The 24,634-nt window shown below is 37.7% G+C and overlaps 1 protein-coding gene across 5 annotated transcripts in view; it reads left to right on the top strand.

Moving 5' to 3' along the window:
• The window catches only part of LOC134528204 (CLIP-associating protein 1-B), a 412,343-nt gene that overhangs the window by 362,431 nt on the left and 25,278 nt on the right, over window positions 1-24,634 (top strand). For all 5 annotated transcript variants that reach the window (XM_063361604.1, XM_063361603.1, XM_063361605.1 and 2 more), the window contains 8 exons: window positions 4,940-5,156; window positions 6,711-6,831; window positions 7,952-8,101; window positions 9,939-10,001; window positions 14,340-14,507; window positions 15,900-16,105; window positions 19,752-20,025; window positions 21,779-21,945. In XM_063361604.1, the coding sequence (XP_063217674.1) occupies window positions 4,940-5,156; window positions 6,711-6,831; window positions 7,952-8,101; window positions 9,939-10,001; window positions 14,340-14,507; window positions 15,900-16,105; window positions 19,752-20,025; window positions 21,779-21,945 (1,366 nt within the window). The remainder of the gene's footprint in view (window positions 1-4,939; window positions 5,157-6,710; window positions 6,832-7,951; window positions 8,102-9,938; window positions 10,002-14,339; window positions 14,508-15,899; window positions 16,106-19,751; window positions 20,026-21,778; window positions 21,946-24,634) is intronic.

Consider the following 24,634-nt stretch of genomic DNA (forward strand, 5'->3'; position numbering starts at 1 on the left):
GATAATCCGGGATTCTTCATTACAGCGTGTTCTGTAATTTGGCTCCAATCAAGCCGCTCGGGTTCAGATTTTTTTGTTTGGATTAGGGCGTTAGTTGACCTTGACCGAGACTTGTTCAATTAGTAAAGCCCCATCTACAATAGCAATGTCTCAAATTGTGTCTGACTGACACTGATCGCTGATTGGTTCATGTGACCCTTCGACATCATGGATGGTGTGGACAAGTTGCCCAAATTTTCGTGGTCCGAATACATTGGTAAACTTTTACCTTTTTGTCCCAATCTGTGTCCTAGAAGAAAAAAGTGTGATATTTGTAGTTTCCGGTACCCATTTCAAAAATATGCTCAACTTTTTCAATTAAAATAACTATCTAAAACTTAACTGCGTACGCATTTGCAATTTGTGAAAACAATAAACAAAAACAGTTGCAAAACACTAATTTAGGTGCTTTATATTTACTGTGCTCTGGTGACTACTTTAGAAATCAGTAGATTCGAACATCACAATTGTAGACACTGCAGTTTTCCGGTGTGACGTGATGTCATTCACTTTAGGTTAAGGACACGGATCGCCCGCAGGTTCAGGCTGTTGTAGGCAGGCTTTAATACTAGTGTAATTTTTTTTTGCCATAGAGCAGTGTGTTACGACTTGTTTTAAATATTGTCGTAATGAATATTATTTTTATTTTGTGTTCCTGTTCAAATATTATTGACGTTGAATAATCTGGCAAAATTGTCAGTCCGGGATGGCCATGGTTCTAAAAGTGTCGGGCTAAAGAGCCTTTAATGTAGTTACATTCTGGTATTACAGTGTTAATAGTTTTGTGCTAAAATAATATTCTTTTTTATTTTACAGTAGAAAGAATAGTGTGCAGATGAAACTTTTATAACTTTTATAGGAATGCTTGATTTTTTTCTCATTAGATTTTGTTTTGAATGTATCCTTGACAGCTTAACAGGCTAAGGTACACATCATACCTGTATTATTCAAGAGGTCACCCTACAAGCAGGGCGAAAATCTATAGAATTCCGGGGAATTACGTTTATCATTTTCTACTTCACAGTGAGGGGCTATTTCATTCCAGGGGAGCCTCATCCGGGATTTACGCCCATGATTACTGGTAACAGTGATTGAATGCCTTGGCTGGGGTGAGGCCCAAGTGGAATTCAGTGGCCAACAGTCACAAACACAATGTTTCAAACAAATTTTGAGTTTTACCATGCCAGATATTAAACTCCGGGTTGCGTTAGTTGTAGATGAGGTGTCTGGCCAGTACAGCATGGTAGCTCCGGTGATTTCAGGCCCCAACGTCTTGTAATGTTAGCTTTAGAACTGACAGTGGTGGTACAGTGATAACTCACCAGACTGAAATTTTGGTTCAGTCAACCTAATGTAGTTATTTCCCCCCCCCCCCCCCCTTTTTTTTTTTTTCTATCAAATGCTAGAGTGGTCCCTTAATATAGATTATGGCAGTTTACTTTCATAACTTCTCAGTGTTAGTGTTGTAGTGCTTTTATCGTCTCTGATGACATCATTGTGTTGACAAAATTTAAGTCTTAATTAATAAAAATAATTTTTTGTGCACACGTAGTGTTAAGAATCTTTACAATAGTGTAATACAAAATGCGTAAAAAAAATATTGATCTACTGTAAAATTATTTTTTTAGAAGTTTCCAGTTAGTTTCTCCGTGTGATAAGTTCAAATAATTTTTATTTGGTTTATTAACATATAATCATGATTTAACCTTTTAAAAGTATAAAAGAGAATTTAAAAAAATATATCTCGTTGAGAAATTTACATCATAGTGTTGTACTTACAAAGAGTTATTTTTAAATGAACCATGTGTACGTAATGTAACAATGGGAATAGGATCTAATGTGACATAGTAACAGCTTCTTGTCGAGACGTGGTTGCGTGTATTTGAGAATGAATGAATTGTGGCTTAAGGGGCTTGCTTAGTCATGGGTGTATTTGTGTTGGTGAGGCGGAACAAGTGTGATGCTCACTGGTGCTTCTAGCACAGTATCCCCTCTAAGCACAAAGCTGTGGACTAGCGCACAGTTTTTGTCGTGCATAGGGCAACTATGAAATATGAGTGGTAACTATAACATTACATGGCGGAGAAATAAAAATACAAGTGTAATGCAAGTCAAGTCCCTTGAATGCTGTCAAAAATCTGTGCCGAAAGTTTCATGCGTAAAAATTATTATGTTAACACACATTTTAGTCATTTTCACACTTATAAAAATACAGTTTAAAATCGAAATCAGGAAACAAATACTCGTCTGCCCGCAGAGTATTCTTGAATGTTTTTTTGTGAACAGACTCCATTCGAATGTCTAGAGCAGTTTTCAAATTACATGTGGTGTTTCTTCTGAAGCTCTGCACACTGTATGTGTGCCCGGGTAGGTGGGGGCCTTAACTTCTCATCCACATAGTAGTCATTAGAGATGATGAGAGGTGATGGTATAAGAAAGAATCATTATCTGTATGTCTGTATGAGGTAAAGCAGGAGTAGACTACCCCTTCTGCATACTTTTGCATATATAAGTCTACACGTTCATGGAATTATTCTTGTGATGGGGAAGATAGATTTAATTTTTTTTTCATGTACCATTGCTGGTTACAATGTACAAACCTTTGTGATGGACAAAATAGATGAATACGCAAACACAGAGAACACATGCCAAAATCAGCCAATGTCAAAAATTGAATGAAAAGAATCAAGAAATACTGCCATGGAAGGAATTATTCAGGAAAAAAATATCGCAGCTATGACAAACATGGTGGGCTGACGACAATGAGAGAGTTGCAACAAAAACATTAAATCCAACCTTGGATGAAACACGACAAACATCTGTTTAGTATCATTGGATTTTTTTTCCTGTGTTGTCCAAATCTGATTTTTGTCTTATTTGTTGTTCTTGTTGCAATGGTCTTGTCATTTTTAGCCTACTGTGTTCGTCTTTGCTGTGTTTTTTTTTTTTTCCTTATCCCTTCCATCTAGGGCCTGGAAAATTTCGGTGTTTTCAGTATGCAAAAAGCGGTACTTTCAAATTAGAAAAGCGGTGGTTTAAAGTCGGTATTTTCATTATGCAATGGAAATTTTACCGGTATTTTAAATGTTGACTAAATTGTGCAGTTATTGAATATAATAGTTTACATATTTAATAAACAATCCATGTATACTAGGAATAGGCTAATATGCATAATAACAGCCAATTAAATCCAAAACAGTTACACAAAACAGACACGTTGCTATAGATTTTGCAACTACAAATTTTCTTTTTTTTTTGCTGCCAATGCCACATGCTTAGCCGACTTTAGGTGTTTGTCAATGAAATCTTTTCTATCCCATGAAACTTTACAGTTGCAAAATTTGCACATCACTGTGCTATTGTCAGTACAATAAAACCCATGTTTCTGATACTGATATGCTCGTATTTAATGGAGTGGAGGAACACGGGGTTGCCACTTGAACAAACCCCAGCGCACAAATGAGAAGAAACTTAGTGTGAACTATACCCCAGATCAATTTTGAGCATCAAAACCATACACGAACACGGCTTATGTAAAAATAAGGTAATTATGCTGAAACACAAGACTTGGGTTAAAGGATACTTTAACCTTGTGTGGATCAATTAGAAAACATTCGGCTATAAACGAAAGAAATAAGAACAATGCTATCCTGAAATGCTGTGACATGTTTTTGGAGTAGATAATCACAGCGACAGACCGACAGGATGCGCTCCTGCCCTTGCCGTCAGCGATGTTTATTTTGACAGCTCAAGCAATTATCTTTTCCACGTCCCTTCGCAGCATAAAAAAAAAGAGAAAAAAAAACACGCTGACAGTTTCTCACGCAGAAGGTTGAAATAAGGGAGGGAATGTGTTGAAATGTTAGTTGGATAAGGAGGGGGGGGGGGATTGTTTTTACATGGTTTGTGGCTCTGGGAGGGATGAGCCTTGAAGAATTAGCAGGGGATGGGAGAGGTAAGCGTCGCGTCGCGTCACGTCACGTATGACGTCAAGCCGCCGGGCGGGTAAGATAACATGACAGCTGAGACGGCTTTTCGTGCGATAGTGGAGGCGCCGAGCTCGTCTAGACACTGCCACGTGGCCAGTCTAGAGGGGTGGTATCTATTTTTAGACGTCTTTTGTATGTCTGCCTGCTTAAAGTACAGGTCTCGCCAATTTAAACGTGAACACATAGAGCCCAACAAAGTGTAACAGACTTGTTTTTCAGCCGATTTTACTCAAATTTTCGACTTTCTCTGCTCAAATTTTTCATGTTTTCTCAAAAAACAGTCATATAAACGGAATGGACGCATCAGAGGGGGCTCGCATCGGCGGGATTCTACTGTAATGGTACTTTTCGGGGATATATTTGCAGTGTAATATAGAAATGTTGTGGTTTTCGCGAATGTACTTACTTTTCGCGTTTTCATGCGAAATTCGCGCGAATTTTCGCAAAATTCGCGATCGCGAATAATTCCAGGCCCTACTTCCATCTAATTCTCTTTGCAGTCTGTGAATTCAATTTTCAACATCGGCTGATTTTGATTTTGTTTCCTGTGTTTATGCATATTCATCCTATTTTTGTCTGTCATTGTGGTTTCTCTATGACATACATTGTAACCAGGGGCGCAACAACCTTGAAACCTTGAAGTGGGGGCAAACGGGGGCAAAGAAAGTGCTGTGTTATCAATTTTTAGATAGTAAAACTGCTTAAATAGCACCATTTTCCACCTTGAAATACAAATTTTCCCGGGGGAGAGACCCCCGGACCCCCCCCCCCCCCCCCCTCCCTTTGGAAATTTAGTTGTTGCGCCTCTGATTGTAACCAGTAATGGCATTTGTTCGAAGTAAGGAACATTGTAAGTGTACAACTAGACCGGCATGCGGGTGACGATGACTGGCGCTGTGTCCCCCGAGCAGCCAGCAGCCGGTCGGGGTCGCCGTCGTCGCGCCTCAGCTACGCCACGTACGCGAGCCGCGAGCCCGCAGCGGAGGCCGCCTCCCCCGCGACGGCCGGGCGCCCCCGCCGGCTGTCGGGCATCCCGCGCTCCACCGGCGCCTCCCGGGAGACGAGCCGCGAGCCCAGCCCCAGCCGCTTCGGGGGCCTGCACGACCGCTCCTTCGGCTCCAAGCTCAGGTCAGGGTCCTCGGTGACACCTCAACGCGACTCAATCCCCTGTAAACCTCTGTACGCGACCGTGCCACGTTCAAACTCTATCTAACCTTTGAATATACATACTGTATAGAAGCCGCCAGCTCAGGTTAAAATTTCTAACACGGTTTTGAGGCAGTTGGTTAATTCACCGCCGTGATTGCCACCATCTCCAGGGCACCGACTTGCGGTGGTCCCTGGCGGACAAGTGTCGAACTCTTCGAACACCCCTTCCCCCTCCCTCCCGCTGAACGACCTCGAGCTGCAGTGAAGGATGGATGGTGGGGGGTTGCGGGGGAATGACAGCGGGCGACAGTGCTGCGCTCTGACGTGCAAGTAACAACCTAAGACGATACAGGGCGTTACGGCAGCGCACTGCAGCGGTGAAGTTCCCGAGCTGCTCATCATACGCTCCTGAAAAACGTAGAGTAAATCCTGTCCACTCGCGACTTCCATACAGTATATATATTCAAAGATCTAACCGTAGGTGCATTTATGGAGGCTTAGCAGGGCAAAACAAAACCCATTTGCCAGGTTTCGTTCATCCATTTGACTTGAAACGTCCTTCATTTGATATTTATTGTTTGGGTGGCCTTAAATGTCCTTAGATTTTGTTATTACTCAGTAAAAACCTCCTGCATAAATGTTTCATTACAGTCAAATTGTGTTGTTTGAAACTTTTTTAAATTATTTTATTTTGAACTCTGCCGGCAGCAAGAATGTTTCACTGGGTTTAATGTGTAGACCCTAAAAACTATTATTTGTCCATGTGTTTCTCTTGTCAGTGGAGAAGCAAAGGATTTATTTTAATATTAGGATTTATATGTATGTATGTATGTATGTATGTATGTATGTATGTATGTATGTATGTATGTATGTATGTATGAATGTATGAATGTGTGTCTAAATGATTCATAGCAAATTAGTGGTGAAAAGTATGTGAAAAAAACTAAATTTATTTAATATTCATGTTTGTCCAAAGTCATTAAAATTCTTAAAGGGCTCCTAAATATCTCCTTAAGGTAAGAACCTTTAATGGGAAAGATGAGCCGATATGGTAATATACTATTTTTTCCCAAGAACGTTTTGTTCTGGTGAGAATTAAGGCCATTTTATATGGTGCTAAAACATTGGAGTAATTTTTGGTAACTAAATAGAAATTGTCATGGTGATTCATTTAAGACATTTTAGGGTGAAATTGCTCCGAGGACTAAAAGCTATCTGATTAATGGATAGTTCTTTTCTACCTCTGAAAAGTTTCAAAGGTTTGTAGTATGCTTCACATCAGCACGCATCATAGAATTGTATTTAAATACCTAGAACTCCTCAATTTTGGTATTTGATAATCCAGTAAAATCACTTATCCTACCGTGGTACCAAACGTCCCAGAATAGAGACTATATGATGGTGTGAAGTTAATATTATTAGCCAACAGTACTGAAGGGGCCTCAGAAATTATTTTTTTTGCCCCAGACCTTCCACTCAGCAAAAAAAAAAAAAAAAGTCCTGGCCACAGAAGTCATTATGTTTTGTCGACAGGAGTCGGCCCGTCCACGGGATCACGACCCCGGACCGACCACCGCCGGCCGCTCGCCCGGTCATGGCCCAGAAGATACTGCAGCAGAGTCTGGAGGCTGAGTCCGCGTTGGCCGACGCTCTGGTGAGAATGTTGCCGAGCCATCCTCTTTGCTGTTCCGCACTTTCATCATGATCGGAGAACGAAAACCAAACTTGTTTTGATTGTCTGTAACGATAGCTGTTAAAACTTTGCCGTTCTGTTTCGGAGGTACATATCTTTCTGATTGATGCAGGTGACTTAATTTTACTCTCATTGTCTCCCAGATGCCAAAGGTACATGCAAGTAAGTGTCTTGCATTTTGTGTAAGTTAGACCATCATGTTGAGTATTTAAGAGCTAAAATGGTTTTGTTAAGTAATATCCTTTCCAGTAAAACTTCTTTATGAACGACAGGTCAAAGTGACGCTAGTAAATTCATTTTCTTATATTCCGGAATGTATGTTTGCCACTGAAAGTGCAAGAAATTTGCTGTAGCAATTTGTTTGTAAAAGAAAGGAACTATTACAACTTAAGCATTCATATTAGAGATGTACCTAACTTCTTAATGGCATACAGCTATATCACATATGCAGTGAAAAATCTTTAAGGATGTGAGATGCACATAAGCTTTAGAAATTAACATGTATAAACACATGTATTATTAAAAATTCGGTACGAAAGCACAGTAATTACTTATTATTGCTTCTTCAACAACCTCCAGTAATTTTGCCCTAGTTTAGCATTGTTCTATTTAAGCAGTGAAGATTTTTGCTCTTAATCATATAAATTTGTTAGATACTAAAAAAAAAATTATCTGAATGATGAGAAAAGTGTTGTATAAAAGTGAATATGCCTTATGTTAAACAGTTTTTGCCTGGGGCATAGCTAACAGTATGTTAAAAGGTTCACTATACAAAGTGGTACTCTTTATGGATAAAGCTGTTACCATGTTCAATGAACTACTCTGGATCCCTGTTTTTTGTAATGCTTAATAAGTGATCTTGTTTACGGAACACTACACACCATACGTGTTGTTAGTTGTGTACGTTGCTTGTATGTCGTTCCAGCGTATCAACTTACACTGTAGCGATAAACAGATTTTCATTGATATTTCTTCATTCTCCACATGTCCTGCAAATGTACCCACAGTTATGACGTGTGTGTTACGTGCATCCATGTAGAGGTTTTACTGTACATATTTAGGTACATGTGTTTGTTACCAGAATTTCGACACGATGGACAGTGGTGACTTCTCTCGGCTGTCCAACAGCGGCCGCAAAGGGTTTCGGCCATTTGACGACCACTCAGACGACAGCGAGACATCCAGTGTGTGCTCGGAGCGCTCTTTCGACTCATTCAGGCGGCCCTCGGATGTGAGTTCACTAGCAAAGTAGTTGGCTGCTGTTCATGCCATGTTTGTTGTGTTGTTCCCTTTGTGATGCAAGTTTAGTTTGTGCTCTCTGCTTATTATGTATTAGCGATATATAGAATAGTGACTTACGTATTGTGAGCACAAGTTAGGTGCACAGTAGTACAGTAGCCACCCTGAAAATATTTATATTGTTTCAGTGTAAACAAACTACTTTTTTTTTTGTAGCATGTTTTTCATCCTTAGTCATAATTTATAAATAATAGTATCATAAATAAATCAGCTAGTGCTAATATATTTGAAAATCAACCTGCTAGTAGTCATTCACTGCCTAAAAAACTACCTAGTATTATTCTACAATTAGCAATACTTTTGTGCCAAGATTTTTTTTTTTGTTTTTGTGAACAGATCGTGGAAGCTATTTAAAGCAGCCTGTAAGAAATCATCTTTTGCCTACAAGCCAGAGCATGATATGCATATTATTGTTTGCAATGTAATCAACTTCAAAAATTCTAAATGACTTTCTTAATATTTTAATGCAAAACTCTAAATTCTCAATACTACAATACAGTTATCTTGCCATAGTGAGTTATAGTGAATTTTTAGATTTACCTCTGCAATTATTTTCTTCCTGATCCAAGTTTCAACAAGTAAACTTTATGCACTCATTCCTTTTAAACATAAATGTATTCCCTGCGCACCTATAAAATGTACGTTACTGTCAATATATATAATTCTTAAGCCGGCTTGCACAGTCATGATTTCATGTAAAAGAAAGTATTTCTCCATTTGATTAACCTGCAAATTTTGCTTGTATTTTACCTATCTGTTTCTGCATGTGGCCTCATAGCCCCACATTAAAGGTTTAAAATAACTTGAATTTTTTGTTTTGAAAACTATTTTCAAGCAATTGTTATATTTTTATTGATTTTGTTCTCTGATATTACTAAAAAAAAAGGCAGTGTATAGATTCTTAACTATTTTTGTTGGATGTTAAACTTAGTTTACGCAACTTCTATGTAATGATATTTAAGGTGATTTATTCAGACATCTTCGGAATCATTTATGCCTAAAATTAATGTCAAAAACAATTAAAATATTTTTGTGTGGAGTGTGAACTGTGCTTAAATTCATGAACTGTGCTTAAATTCTAATCTTGCACTCACTACAATGCACTCACTATCTAGGCGTTTAGCAATCAATGTCTGGTGTTAACTGTTTATTCCTGCCACCTTTGTGTGTGTATGGTTTTTGGCTTGCATGTCTTTCTGTTCTTGTCCATTCTATTTGTCAGGCTACGATGCTGGAAAAACAATCAGAAAGGTTTATCCTGAGGAAATGCTAAAATGCATACCTGCAAGGAATGTGCATGCATGTGATCAAAGCTGTTTGCTTAAATGATGACTATAAATCTAATCACCAGCTTTTATTACACACTTAAATGTTTTTATTAATGATAGGACAGTTTCATATCCATAGTTGAAATTATGAAACAGTTTCATATTTTACACACTGCTACATTAATTTTTTTTTTTCATATCATAGCTTAGTTGATACACTTAAAAACAAAAATTTATTTAATTTCTGTACAGGGAGAGATAAAAGCTTTTTGGCTGTAATTAAACATGCTTATTCATGCCGCGTACTTGAATTTTCTGTTAACCAGATGTGAATCCATTTTACATCCAGCATTGATGTTGACAATTTCATCCTTAATTAATATTCTGTTTTCTCTTTTTTTTTTTTTCTGGCTTTGTTTCCTGGTTTTGATAGTTTTTGTTGTGTGTCTGTTGTTCTCTCTCTCTCCTGCCGTGAATGTTTTCCCAACTAACCAAACGCAGTCGTTCTCGTGGAGTGGGTCTCAGCAGCGACTGTACCGGGACTTGCTGGAGCCGTCGAACAAGGTAATGCTTACCGCCTGCCCCACTCTCGCTCTCTTCTAGTTGCATTAGTGGCTTCTCTGAGAATGATACCCCGAGTCCGTTTCCTGTTTGGCTTAAGAATGTGTTTGCCAGCTTGCAGCTTCACTGTTGGCCCGTATCTGGCTCGGTGGTTCTCAAACCTTTTTGAAGTCAGAGCCGATTTAAAATCCTACAAATAATTGTAGGCACGTCATTTACAAATTTCTGAGAAATATGTTTTAATTAAGTCCAATATCACAGAAAAAAAGTTTGATAAAACAATTACAGGAAACATATTTAAGTTTATTCAGGCTTGTTTACAAACAGTAAATTTTGATTTCAATGCTGTATTGAACAAAACCACTATTTGAGCAAAACCTGTAGAGTTGTTCAATTACCACATAATGTTGTTTTAACAAAAAGAGTGTTATATCTATAATGAAATGATATAATAGAAAAACTATATTTATATTTGGACATACATATCTCTGGAACAGGGCGTACCTAGAAATCTTCTAGAGCGCATCAAGGTGCCCTGACACACACTTTGAGAACCACGGGTCTAACAACTGGATGCGAGACTTATGTCTGCTGCGAATTATGTTCACTAAATTAGTTAAGTCTTGACATCTTGCATTTTTTTCCTAAGCATCAGCAATATGACCAACATAATGTAAAAGCTATTTGGTTGGATTTTCTCATCTTGTAGTGGGTGTTAGGGGAGCTTTGGTTTAATAACAAGCGTATGCTCATTATTCAATTCTTAATATACCATCAACTGCTTTTTTGTAGAGCAGCTAATCTTAAGCCTCTTTTTTTGCATAGTATTTTCATTTCCATGATAGGGCAGCTGTATGAAGACAGTTTTTAAAATATTATTGTTCCTTTAGTAACTATGTCCCTAACCATTGGTGAATCCAGGGAGAGGGTAAGGTTTGGCTGCTGCCCCCCTTCTAAAGTGAAAAAATATTTTTTTTTAGTGGATTAAAACATAGCTAAGAATCACTATTGGTGAAAACAGGTTAAATGGGTTAGTATGATGCATTCACCAGCAGTGGGTTTACACAAACAAGGAGTCAGTAGCTGTACGTAAAATTTTTTAGAAATAACCCTCACAAAGTATAGTAATTGTTTTATTTTTTCGGTTTTTTAATTTTTTTATTTACATGTAACATCTTAGCTGTCTGTATAGCATTTGATAGGAGTAATTTCATAAATTGAAAGGAAGTTGCATCAAACGGAAATGTGTAACCACGGTGCTTCCATCTGTGGTGAATGGTGTGAACTGAAGTTTAGAAAACCAAAGGGAAACTTTATAGTACTAACTGTTTAATGAATTTCAACAAGATGGGCATTATTTTAATAAAATATCTTGTCGAAAATCAGGTCCAAAGCCAAGGTTTAGAATTTTTTCAAATCAAATGATTAAAGAGTCGACGTAGTTGCTCTGGCAATGAATTCAAGCACTAGGTATGGAAGTAACTAACAATTTGCATCAAGAAATGTTGTTAAAAGCACAGTTTGCATAAGTTTGCATTATTTTAAAGAATTCTACATTAAATTTTGTTTTAAGAGTTTCATATTATAAGTGTATTTGCAACACGAGAACACATTAATTAGTTTGTTACCATGGTTGGAGGTTACACACCTCTGGCGAGTACTGAAACTCGCCCACATGTTTTATTGTAGGGCACCTTGAACCATCCTCCCCCATGAAAGAGTTTGGTTCTGAAAAATGTTCCCCCTCCCCCTTCCAATCCCTTTTTGTTTTGAGCTAGATATGCCCTTGTTCATAACCTTAAATTTAATCTGCCCCGACATTTGGTGTGGCCCTGATTAAACATGGAAGATTGAAGTATCCCTAAAGGTTGCTTTAGAGGCTTACAGACGTAGTTTTGGTAAATCACTAGTGTTATCTGCTTTTATCGGAGTCCCAGTAATTTTGGAGTGACCCTGTTCACCAAAGTTTCATGTTCGTGTTGTTAGGATTGCGGGTTCAGCCCTAGTACTGTAAATGACACATTTTGTGAGCACAGAGTTGTTAACCAAGTGGTTAGGTGTCCACTGTAAACGTGGATGTATCGCTCCCTTAAGCCTCCGTACATAACTGTTGAGGTTTAAAAGTCCTAGTGAATTTTTTAGCTATTGCATCTTTGTGAATCGCCAAAGTTTGATTCATGGATGTAATGCTGTGATGGTGGTTTATTCGCGACTACGTGTAAGCATATATACTAGGCAAAACATTGAACATTACCATACATGCTTTCTTTACATGATCTTAAACAATATAACAATGCTTAATCTCAATTTCATGCTAGTAGATTGTGACCAGTAAAATTCCGTAAAACAATCTTAATTTATTTAAGCAGGTAATGTGTTGTTGCTGGCTGTTCATTTTGTTTGTGATAAGTGCAGGAACATTTTACACACACATATATATGTCTATATATAATTACTATGACAATAATCAAACTGTATATGGTTTAAATCATGTATGAGTACTAATATACCATTTCAGCGTGAAATATGAACAGACACATTAAGAACTCAGACTGCTACTTGAAGAAAGAGACATGAGCTGTTCGTATTTCATTGTCTGAATTGGCTATCTTGGGCGAGATAGTGGCTTAGGGTCGTGACAAGTGAACCACCAACTAGAGGGCAGTGTGGATAACCGAAACCAAGCTTTCTGAATGGAAAGCATGTAGTATAACAGAGTTGAGGGTGTAATTGGATTAAATTAATCTTGTATAGTATTCTAGAGGCTGTCATGACCCTAAAGCCACCTATTTGCAGTTCACTTATATGACTAGCTGTCGGGGAAAGCTAATCCAATGATCAAAACATTTTTTTAAGTACTAAGTAACTTTTAAAGTAATTTTATTATTGTATTTTTTTCACTTTAAAGTTAGTTGCATAGTGACTTACTCGGTCCTTTGTTAATTAATTTGCTATTCCCTGTTATATGACTTGAAAATTTTTTTAGATAATTAAATCTGCAAAGCATGATTACATAATATTTATGTGAAACAATTTTCCTATACATGTATGAATTATAATATGTATTTTGACCTCATTTGTCACACATTTTATTATTTATTGTTTTGTTTTATTATTATATTTGTAAAATAGTTTAGATGTTAATTTATTAAATTTTTATCAAAGCATAATAGTATAGATTTACATATCCCTAGCTTAGTCGATAGTGCCATTTGACTCTTATTTATTTGTTATTTGGCAGTGGTTTGTCTAGGTGTTTTAGTACATTCTCTTGTATTTTTGTTGTTTGTTTATTTAATTAAATTGATTAGAGGATTGCCCAAAAAAATTTAATTTGGGTTTTAGCATAGACAATTTCAATAACATAAGGTCACACAAGATAGCTTGGTACTAGCTACTAAGATGTGAAAGTTTAAAAATTGCATTCTTTTCTAATTTTTTTTATTTATTGTACTATTATACAGTTATTTATTGAATTCTTTTAGTAATTTTACTGTTACCCAGTATGCTCCAGAACTCAATCTCACTCTGAGAAGAGTTTATAGGACAATTAATTAAGGTTCTGGATTTTAAAAAAATTTCAATAAGTGTCATAGTTTTTAAGCTATATGCAGTTTTATTTTCAAAAGTTTTAAAATCCTCCACCCTACACCAAATTTTTAATATTTATGAAACAAGTCAATCTAAATTTTAAATTATTGAAAGAAGAAAAATATATTAAAAAAATTAATATGTACGTTTTCAAAGACCTGTGATTGTCATGTTTTGCTGTCAGAATAGTTTATTCAATGCGTACATTAACTATTCAGAATAGGTTTGCCCTTTGACCTTATTGATTCATACCATGGCTCAAAGGTCTCCGGGGATTATAATGGAATGCACTCCTCATGTTGGTTTGTACTATATTCAGTGGTACAGGTTTCAGTAGAGCGTGGAGAATACTGCATGATTCCATTAGTGATTGTAATCTGCCGATGGGTTTGATACCCCTGTATTGTCATCCGACTTCGATTTTCTATGGCTTTCCGAAACCACTCCAGGGAAGTGCTGGGATGGGACCTTACTATAGACCATTGCAGTTTCCTTCCGTATTTTCCTTGATATGTGTTGCTGAGTTTATCCGTTTTTAATAAACTTGCTGTTATGTGTTAAAAAAAAAAAAAAAGTAGCTGCACACGTGGTCATGATATTGTGTGTACAAGAATTTCAGTGTCTATTTGTATAAAATAATGTAATGGTTTCTGTTTTAATTTAATTTAATAATACAGGATCTACTTCTGCCATCTTTTATGTATGTAGAAGTTGTGTTTTAATTGTACCGGTTCATTGATGACGTTGCAGGACATCTCCGATATAATAGCCAACTGCGCGAGCACTCATTGGTCCGACCGCAAAGAAGGGCTGGTGGGTCTGCAAAGCTACTTCCAAAACGGAAACATGCTGACAGGAACAGAGTTGAAAAAGGTCACCGAGATCTTCACCAAAATGTTTAATGACTCTCATACCAAGGTAACTACAATTTGGTACTTTAATTTGCTGTTACAGCTATTTATTTAGTCATCAATATTTATTTATTTAATTATCATAATGAAAGAGCAGCAGTAAATATTTACATTTGATCCAGTAAACAAACACATCTTGCTTAATACTCAAGTCCTCAAATTATTTCAGTTCTAAATGTAAAATAAAACATTAGTTCAGGAAATATTTCACACTTTGTGTTTTTCCAATTTTTCACTACCTTACCAATAAAAAAATCCAATAATTACAGATATTCTGAGGCTACAACATATCTGTTTTCACCATCCTAAAGACCATTATATTTTCTGTTAGTCTCGTTTTCAATCCTCACAGTTAGTTATAACAAAATTGGCCAATATCAGTTCTAAAATTTGAAAAATTTGAGGACTTAATTCTGAAAATTTTTGTACTTAAGTTTGAAGGAGAGAAAAAAACTAGTCACATTTCACATAATCTTCTCTTCCCAGCCTAAAAAGTTTCAATTTTTATAATTTTTATAGCATTCAACGATTATGTTCTGTTAGGGTATTTTCAGGTCTCTCTATATAAATGTAAAGTCTATTAGATGAAGTTTTGTTACACTCAGTTCAATATATCAGAAGTGAACATTTAACATCTGCAGCCGTTCTATAATGTAAGGTTTGGATTTAATAATATCCTGGTCAAACTCTATGGATTTTGATGGAAAAACAATTAAATTAAATCTTATTTTAAGTGGAAGTTTATTTACATTAGTAATTAAGCTTCTGCAAATACTGTTTTTGTTTTTATTTGTATCGTATATCACAAGACTCACGAAAAGCGAATATTTTTCATTTAATTTTAACATCCAGTGAAACTTTTTTTCGTACACTTCACAGGAGTCCAAGAAAAATTTATCCAAAATACAGTTAAAATGATAAAGATAGGAATATAAATGAAACCATAATAAAGAGGTGTAAAATGAAGGAAAATATTATAAACCTGGCAATAAATTTTCTTAAACCTTTCAAAATTTATGTTTGAAAATTTTGTTGATCAAATAAATAAAATTTAGTGAATAATAATTTTCAATCATATTTGCTGATAATTTGTTAAATATGAAAAGAATGTGTGAATAATTTTACGGAAAACAAATAAAAAATTTCTCGATGAATCATCTAAGCCTCGTATGTGTTACATTTGTTGTTCAGTAAATTACATAGTAAATTTGTTTGTAAATGAGTCCCACGTGGTGTAGGCCAATCTATTGGTAATAAGTTATTTTAAAAAATATTTAATTTGAAATGTTGAATGTCTAATTATTCATTAATATTGAATATCAAATTTGCCACGAATATAAAATATTTTTCGAATACTCGCAGAGCACTATTATAAATGAACGTGATTGGTTTGACACAGGTGTTCAGCTTGTTCCTGGACACGCTAAACGAGCTGATACTGACCCACAAGGCAGACCTCAACGACTGGCTGTACTGCCTACTGACGCGCCTGCTCAACAAGCTTGGCGGGGATCTGCTTGGGTCCATCCAGACCAAGATCCATCGTTCCCTTGCCGTCGTGCGGGAGTCATTTCCCCACGAACTTCTCCTGGGCTGCATTCTCAGGTTAGCCTTCAACAAGACACAACTTGTGGGTTAGCAAAATTGAGGTGGATGAACTGTTTCTTACAAGTTCATTGTTTGTTAACATATTCAGTTGAAAGAGAAATTATGTTAGACCTAACTGGAACTCAGGTTTTGTGCAGTAGGTCACTCGCTAAATAGTGCTGAAAATTTTTTTACTTAATATAAAAAAAATAGTTATATAAATCTTTAAACATAACATTTTTTCATGCCTCTAAGCTATATATCTCATGTTGTGGTGTATGAGGTTGTTTTCACATACTTTATTTTAGATATCTATATTATTTATGGATAGAGCCAAGATTATATGGTTTTATGCGAAATCGCGAATTCTCACGCGAAATTCATCCCAAACCGCGAAAAATGCGAAATGGTTTCTAACCACAAATAAACACCTCAATATTGATTTAAATCGTTAACAACCGACTATTGGTTGATTGACAAAAATTCCGTATCTGTTTGTAGAAGAAATGGTCGTCATCCAACTGCAGTGTGGTGGTTATTTAATGTGTTAATTATTCATCTTAAAAAATTACAAGCTATCACAAAAATTGACGATTTCACGAACAAAAAAAAAGATCGTTATCGGAGTTAGGTTAGGGTTTTTAAACGCATCTAGCCACTAGAGATCACGCAATATTAACAGCTGACGATCGTAAACTAAAATTAACAAGTTAACAAACACAACAACGTGAAAAATCTCAGCGCCTTGTTTGCTGTATCCTTTGAAATATACACGTGAACAAAAACTGCATTCATTAAATAAATACGTATGAAAATAAAATAAAAGCGAATATTGATATTTAATGATAACTTGATATTTAATGAAATTTCACTGTAACGCAATTTTGTGTGCTTGTTGAATAAGCAGTTTACAGTGAAGCCTTCATTTTCATTTCACACTTCACAGGCGAGAGAGCCAAAATCGTAACATAATCGAAGTTTTCCGATCGCTAATGAAAAAACACCATATTGCAAGGATTTATTTATTTTACGGTCATTAAATATTTTAAATAACGCTTACCTACCCAACCCTTCCGGAAAATAAATAAAAACATTTATTTCACTGACCTGACATAACCTAACCTTTTACTTCGGGTATAAGGCTCTCTCGCCTGTAAAAAGTAGGCTTCCCGCGGTTTATTTTTTCGCTACAACTTCAGTAAATACTAGTTTTTGGTACCTCCGGGCTTTGTTTACAAATGACGTGCATAAATGAAAGCTAAATTTCTTAATCATGCCGAAAAATAAAGCTACTGCGGCATCACGTGCTGACGAGTTTAAGAATGAGGGATTATACGTCAGTGACGGAAAAATACTTTTCTGTAAATATTGTAATTACCGTTTGGAGCATGAACGTAAGGACACGGTAAACAAGCACATAATTAGCGACAAACATGTAAAAGCTAAACGATCCCCATGCACTTTGAAACGACAGCTTTCTATCCCAGAAGCAGGAGTGGCGCAAATATGCGCAAAAAAACAAAAGGAAGATTTTGTTCTCGAAACTGTTGAAGCCTTTGTAGCTGTAGGTATTCCTCTTGAGAAACTTGACAACAGCAAGCTGACTGCATGGATGCAGAAGCATGTAAGTGGTGCTGGTGATCTTCCAACAGCGGATTGGATGAGGAAAAAGTACATTCCCCTACTTAGAGAGAAAAAAGAAGTGGAAATCAAGCAGCAGCTCTTGGGGCAAGATGTGGTCATACTCGCAGATGAAACCACTGACAAGAGTAATAATTGTGTTTTCAACATCTTGTTTAAAATTCTGAAACCAGGTGCTGAACAAGATGTTATCTTAGGGGCTTCTTGTGTCCTTGATGCAGCAAATGCTGTTTGTTGTTCTCGGGCAGTGATTGATGTATGCTCCAAATATGAAGTCAAGGAAGAAAACATAATTGCGTATGTTACAGATAGTGCCAGGTACATGACAAAATCTGCTGGCACCCTTGAAGGTGTATTTGGTGACCACATGTACCACATACAATGTTGGGCCCATAAAGTAAACATTGTTGGGCAGATCTGGCAAAACAACTTGGAAGAACTGAACCTCTTCGTTTGTAAGGTAAAGATGGCCTTTCTTAACACCAGAAAGAGGAGGCATGCATACCTTCAATTTCTTCTCCAGAAACATGGAGAAAACAAGGCTCTGGTCAAGTTATTCCCCATGCCAGTTGTTACACATTGGAACACATGGTTTGAATCTGTATCATACCTCGCACTCCATCTGCACGACATTGTGGAGTTCTTTGAGCAGCTTAGCGAAGATAACTCTGGTGTTAAATATATCAAGGGACTCCAGAAGGAAGAGTTACAATGTCTTGAGGCCACTCTTACATTTGTGGCTCAAAACTGTAACACCTTTGTAGAGCTAATTAATTTTCTTGAAGGAACAAAGTATCCTACTGCTCATCAGTTGTGCACAAAATTGAGTAAACTGCAAACTACTCTTGATGTCTTGGCTAAGGGAATATTTCCTGAAAATGTTGAAGACATTTTGGCTGAAATGAAAACTGTCAACTCTGCAGCCCTTACAGAGCAGTTCAAGAACACAGCTAAACTCAGTCTTATAAAACTGATTGATCTGGTGAACACTGATCCATCTCGTCAACTATTTCTGGAAATCAGCGCTCTAATGAATCCTCAAAATGTAGGAAACATTCGTGTGGAGGAAAAAGAATTCCAGAAACATTTTGAGAACCTACCTTTCCTTTGCAAGGTGCAGAAGACCTCTGTAGCGACAGGCTACATAACACTCCAAAACCTGGTTTCCCAAGAGCAGAAGAAACTGCATGTGAACTACATAGACATGGTGGACATACTATGTAAAATGAAAGCGGATTATCCTGAATTTTCAGCTGCTGCTTTAAAGTTAATATGGATACCTGCAACGAATGTGGACTCAGAAAGATCTTTTTCTAAGTATTCTGTAGTTGTAAGTGACAGAAGATCTCTAAAACCAGAGAATGCTGAACTGCTGACAATGGTGGCTTTTTCCTGAGCTTAATTATATTGCATTTATAGAACAAAAGTTTAACTGTAGTTTATTATATTTTAATTAATTTAGACTCTCTCCTGAACTCAGGAACAGTACTTACCTGCATAAGAATACTGAATATTTTAGTTGTTAATTTTTTATGTACTTTTATGTTTATGTTTAATGTGCATATTTTAAGTCTCTAACCACGAATTATTGAAGCATTTGATCAAGGCAGCTCTGCTAGGTGTGTATGTATATGTTATTACATGTGTTTTAATTTTTTATGACGATAAAGACGAAATCCACAATTCTTAATGACGAAAAGTCCTTTTTCATAACACCATAAAATCTTGGCTCTATTTATGGAGTTATATTTATGAATTTTTTTTATTAATTTCATTTATATTTGTCGAATTGAAGAAGTAACATTCAAATCTTGAAGTTGAATCTATTGAGACTGGAAGAAATTTATGAACTAACACTAACAAAAGTTTTGTCTCACCAGAAACGTTCTCAGATAATGTGTTTTGAAATCCACTTGACGTAATGTCGTGACCGCTTCGACCAAAGCGACATAAGAACAAGCGAATGGTCGTCAGTGATGCGACATCTGTGTCTAGCATGCTCAGTTCTAGTCTCGCTCCGCAGGTTCATCGTGGACCAGACGCAGACGCCCAACACCAAGGTGAAGGTCGCGATGCTGACCTTCCTGACCCAGCTGGCGGGCGCGTGCGTGGAGTCGCCGTGCTCGCTGGGGTCTCACAGCAACGCCCCGCCCGCGCTGGCCCGGATCATCGCGTGGATGAGCGACGCCAAGTCCGCGGACATCCGGCGCGCCGCCCAGATGGCGGTGATAGCGCTCTTCAACGTCGACACCCCGCAGGTCACCATGATGCTGTCCAGCCTGCCGTCGGAGTACCAGGTGAGCAGATGTACATATCGCTTTGCAAGCACGGCAGGGTTGGCAGGGTAAATTATTTAGATACCCACAAACTAAAATCTCCAATGTGAGTTGACTTTTTTTTTTTTTTTTAAATTATAATGATCTTGCAAATAATTCAACAGAGTTCAATTATTATTGTTTGGATAAATCCTGGAGTTTGAAATTTAAAACACTTCCTAAACCATTACAGTGAAAGGTCTTCAATACAACATTCTAATGTCCGGCAAGTTCTGTAACCCAGTGCCAATCAAGCTGCTTGCATTTAGATATTTGAGGTGGCTTCCGACTGTTGACCTGGACTGTCCGCATTTTTAGTTCGTTCAGAGTTTATCATTACTGTCGGTTTTCATTCCAGTACAGTGTTTTCTGTTCTCCATAGCAGATTACTTTTTACATCACAGATTTCACAGGTACATTTCCACAATGATTTTTTTTTAAGAAGATCTACGCATATGGGATTAGGCAAATACCGTATCTTAAGGTCAGACCTGTTACCACTTACCACCTCCGGCTAGCTCAAAATTAGGTGATGAGTGTACATACAGGTTGGTAGCAGGTCACAGAGTAATTTATACGCAATGTTCTATGTATTACTTGTTTTGTTTTTTCATGTAAAAATCACAATATATTCAGCACAACAGAACACAAAAAAAAAAAATTAAACTGTACATCCAGAAAGGAGAAAACACGGAGCCATCGCCCGACCACGGCCTCACGGCCCGGTGCTCAAACAATGACTGCTCGGCACGGTGTTCGGACAATGACTAAGCCTTATTCCCTTTGTGTGGGCAGTAACCTGGGCTCGCGACGTAATTTTCAGCCAATCACGGCGCATGACAACAGACACTTCCACGAAATGCTTACTTCTGTTCCCACGATGCAGCAATTTTCTCTCTCTCACACACTCTCGTGACTGACTCACACGCCTAGCGTGTGAAACAAATGCTCGGTTGTGGTAAAAACGAAGGAGAATTACGTCAGCATGCCTTCCCACACAAAGAAGACCGCAAACATAATACTAGAAAAGTAAACTTATGAATTATCAAATTAAAAACAATAAACCCGGAGAATTTCTTTGACAATAACGTCTAAAAGGAAAAAAAACTTTACATCATTTGATAATCTAACCTGAAATATAACAAAAATTTATAACAAATTTATTCTTACTGGATTCATGGGGAAGGCTGTAATCTGGGTTGTTACAGACCGTTGGTTCCAGTTAGCCTGTGGAGCACACGAGTAAAGATGAGATTTGATAGGGAAAAACATAGTTGTTTAAAGAAATCCATCAGACAGTTGGTTCTCTGCTATGTTCATCATGTTTCCTTTGTGCAATAAATCCTGATTGTATTCACTGAAATCAAAACTATTATTACCTTTATAGCTGATGATTAGTCTGGATGCTACATTGCCAGTATATATACAACTGTAAAACTACTTTTTTTTTTTCCCTGGTTTGTGTATTTTTTTTTTAAAAAATTTGGAAATTCTTTGTTTCTTTTATTAAAGAAATGTTTATTATATTCTTGAACACAACATAACTTTGAAATGGAATTTTTTTTTTTTTTACAATGCTCATTTGGTAGTCTGATGAACTGATTGGGGCAACTTACAAGCTAACAGGCATTTTTATTTATTTATAAAACAGTTAAAATGTTGTAGTCCAAGTGTAATTGACTGTATTAAACCATGATTTGAATGTAATAAGTACGTGGTTGTTTTCACCTGTCAGGAGGCAGCTGCGTCTCTAGTCCAGAACCACCTGCGTCGCAGCAGCACGACGTCTCCCCCCTCCCTCTCGCCCGGCCTGCAGTCCCCGGGCACCCCGCAGCAGCCTCGCACCCCCCGCACCCCCGCCCTCGACATGGACGACTCCCTCAACCCAGAGGAAGTGTACAGGTAACTGGTTTTTGATTCTGCTTGAACTTCGAAAGGAATATCCATTAATTCACGAATGCATAACATTTTTATAATTGAATTTAAAGATACAATAAAAATATTTCAACACTTTACAGGCATCCAAGAAAAATTTATGCAAGACAAATAAAAATAAAAAAGATTAAATATATATGGGATCATAATACAGTGGTTTGAAATGCAAACCAGTTAAAATTTTGTGTTTGTAAAACTGTATTTTTTTTCCAACTGATCAATTACCTTAAACTAGAGAATTTTTAATAATGATTATCAAAATAACAAATTGTTTGTTATACATAAAAAATGGTATGTTTGATTGGTTGCAGAAAACAAATCCAAATTTGTCAATAAAACTTATTTGCTTCATACAAGTTTATTCAGCTTTATACATACATATATGTATGTGTATATATAAGCTCATCGGACAAAAAATTAAGTTACCGTAGTGCGAACGCACAGATTGATTGTTAAGCCTGTACAGGTGGCACAGCGAACGAGTCCTTAGCTCAACCGCAAGTGCACTGCCTCTACGTGTGCATTAGGCAGTAGCGCTCAGTGAGACACTAATGTTTCAAGCAGACAGTGTACATCAACATGGGTAGATGTAAGGATGTGAAAGAGTTGCAAAAAGGGGCAATCAATCGTGTGTGGCTGTGCCCATGGCCGTACAGTGTGTGAAGTTGCTGGATTTGTTGGTGTTTCGCAGCGGACTGTTCAACGTGCCTACAAGCAGTGGTGTACTACACTTGTCCACGAAAAACTACGTCAGAATTGTGGTCGGAAAAAAATTGTGACTGAGAGAAACCAGTCATGTTTCGTGGCTGGTGAATCAAAATTGCTTCCAAATGTGACAGGAATTGTGGCAGTCAGTGAATGAAGGGTCATCCTAACCTGTTAAGGAGAGAATATTGCGACAGGAACTGCATGCAATGAACATTTGGAGTCGGTCCACTCAAAGGAGACCATTGCTCACACAGGCACATAAAGCTGCGCATCTTAAATGGGCTAGAAATCATCCTGTACATTAGCTGACTGGCAGAACATAATGTGGTCTGACGAATCACGTTTTTGCCTGTATTCCAATAACGCATGTCGTCAAGTGCACGGAAGGCCAAATGAAAGATTTCATCCTGGAGTTCAAGCCAGAGGTGGTTCTGTGATTTTTTGGGGGTGTTTTTTGTATCATGAAATGGGCAGTCTCACTGTGGTGACACAGCATGTTTATTTTAACATTCTGGATGATCAGGTTGCCTTTCAGTCAACATCTGCTTGATGAGTACTCCCCAGTTTTTCAAGATACGGTACTAGCAAAGTTCATTGAGCTGGATGCATAGGTGACTTGTTTTATCAACACACTCCCACCCTATGCAAAATCACCTGACTTGAACCCCATTGAAAATCCTTGGGGCATGTTGGAACAGCAGGTGAAACTCAGACGTAAGCATCTCCGCAATTTGGTAGAATTGTCCGAAAATCCTCAGCGAGTGGCTTAACCTGGATGTGACGTACCTGCACAACCGTTTAGATTCACTTCATAACCTAATCCAGGTTGTTATCAAGTCCAGAAGTGTAGTTACACAGCTATAATGATGCTTGTAATGATTTCTTCAGGGGTGACTAATTTTTGTCTGGTGAGAATATGCAGATCTTTATATATATGAGAGAGAGAGAGAGCGAGAGAGTGAGAGCGAGAGAGTGAGTGAGAGAGAGTGAGTGAGTGAGAGAGAGTGAGAGCGAGAGAGAGTGAGAGTGAGCGAGAGAGAGTGAGAGTGAGCGAGCGAGAGAGTGAGAGCGAGAGAGAGAGAGAGTGAGAGCAAGAGCGAGAGAGTGAGAGAGAGAGAGAGCGAGAGAGAGCGAGAGAGTGAGTGAGAGCGAGAGAGAGAGAGAGTGAGAGCGAGAGAGAGAGAGTGAGAGCGAGCGAGAGAGAGAGAGTGCGAGCGAGAGAGAGAGCGAGAGAGTGAGAGCGAGCGAGAGAGTGAGAGCGAGCGAGTGAGAGTGAGAGCGAGCGAGTGAGAGAGTGAGAGCGAGAGAGTGAGAGCGAGAGAGAGCGAGTGAGAGAGAGCGAGAGAGAGAGAGCGAGCGAGAGAGCGAGCGAGAGAGCGAGCGAGAGAGCGAGCGAGTGAGAGAGCGAGCGAGTGAGAGCGAGTGAGAGCGAGCGAGAGAGCGAGCGAGTGAGAGAGCGAGCGAGTGAGAGCGAGTGAGAGCGAGCGAGTGAGAGCGAGTGAGAGCGAGCGAGTGAGAGAGAGCGAGAGAGCGAGTGAGAGAGAGCGAGAGAGCGAGAGTGAGCGAGAGCGAGAGAGAGACACTCTTGGTGTAAAAATTGGTAATGAATAATTTAAAAAAATTATTCAGTTTGAAATGTTGAATCAGATACGTAAATTATTTTGGAATATTATGTGTTTTTCAAATACTCACAGACCCTTTTAAATATCCCATAATTTTGGGTGACTTTAATTGTATTAAGTACTTTCTGGCTTCTATGACAGTGATTTGTTCACATTTGGGTGCTTTCAGTCTTACCTACATTCATAATACTAAAATTGTGGTAAACCGAAAATAAATTAAATAACACCCTACTAGAATTTAAATGCCATGTTTTACAGTGTCAGAAACTAAAATTAATTCATTGAATTTCAGTAGCAGCAGGTTAAACTTCAGCAATTGTAACAAA

Source organism: Bacillus rossius, chromosome 1 (assembly GCF_032445375.1).
Source record: "Bacillus rossius redtenbacheri isolate Brsri chromosome 1, Brsri_v3, whole genome shotgun sequence".
In the NCBI taxonomy this organism is placed as follows: Eukaryota; Metazoa; Arthropoda; class Insecta; order Phasmatodea; family Bacillidae; genus Bacillus; species Bacillus rossius.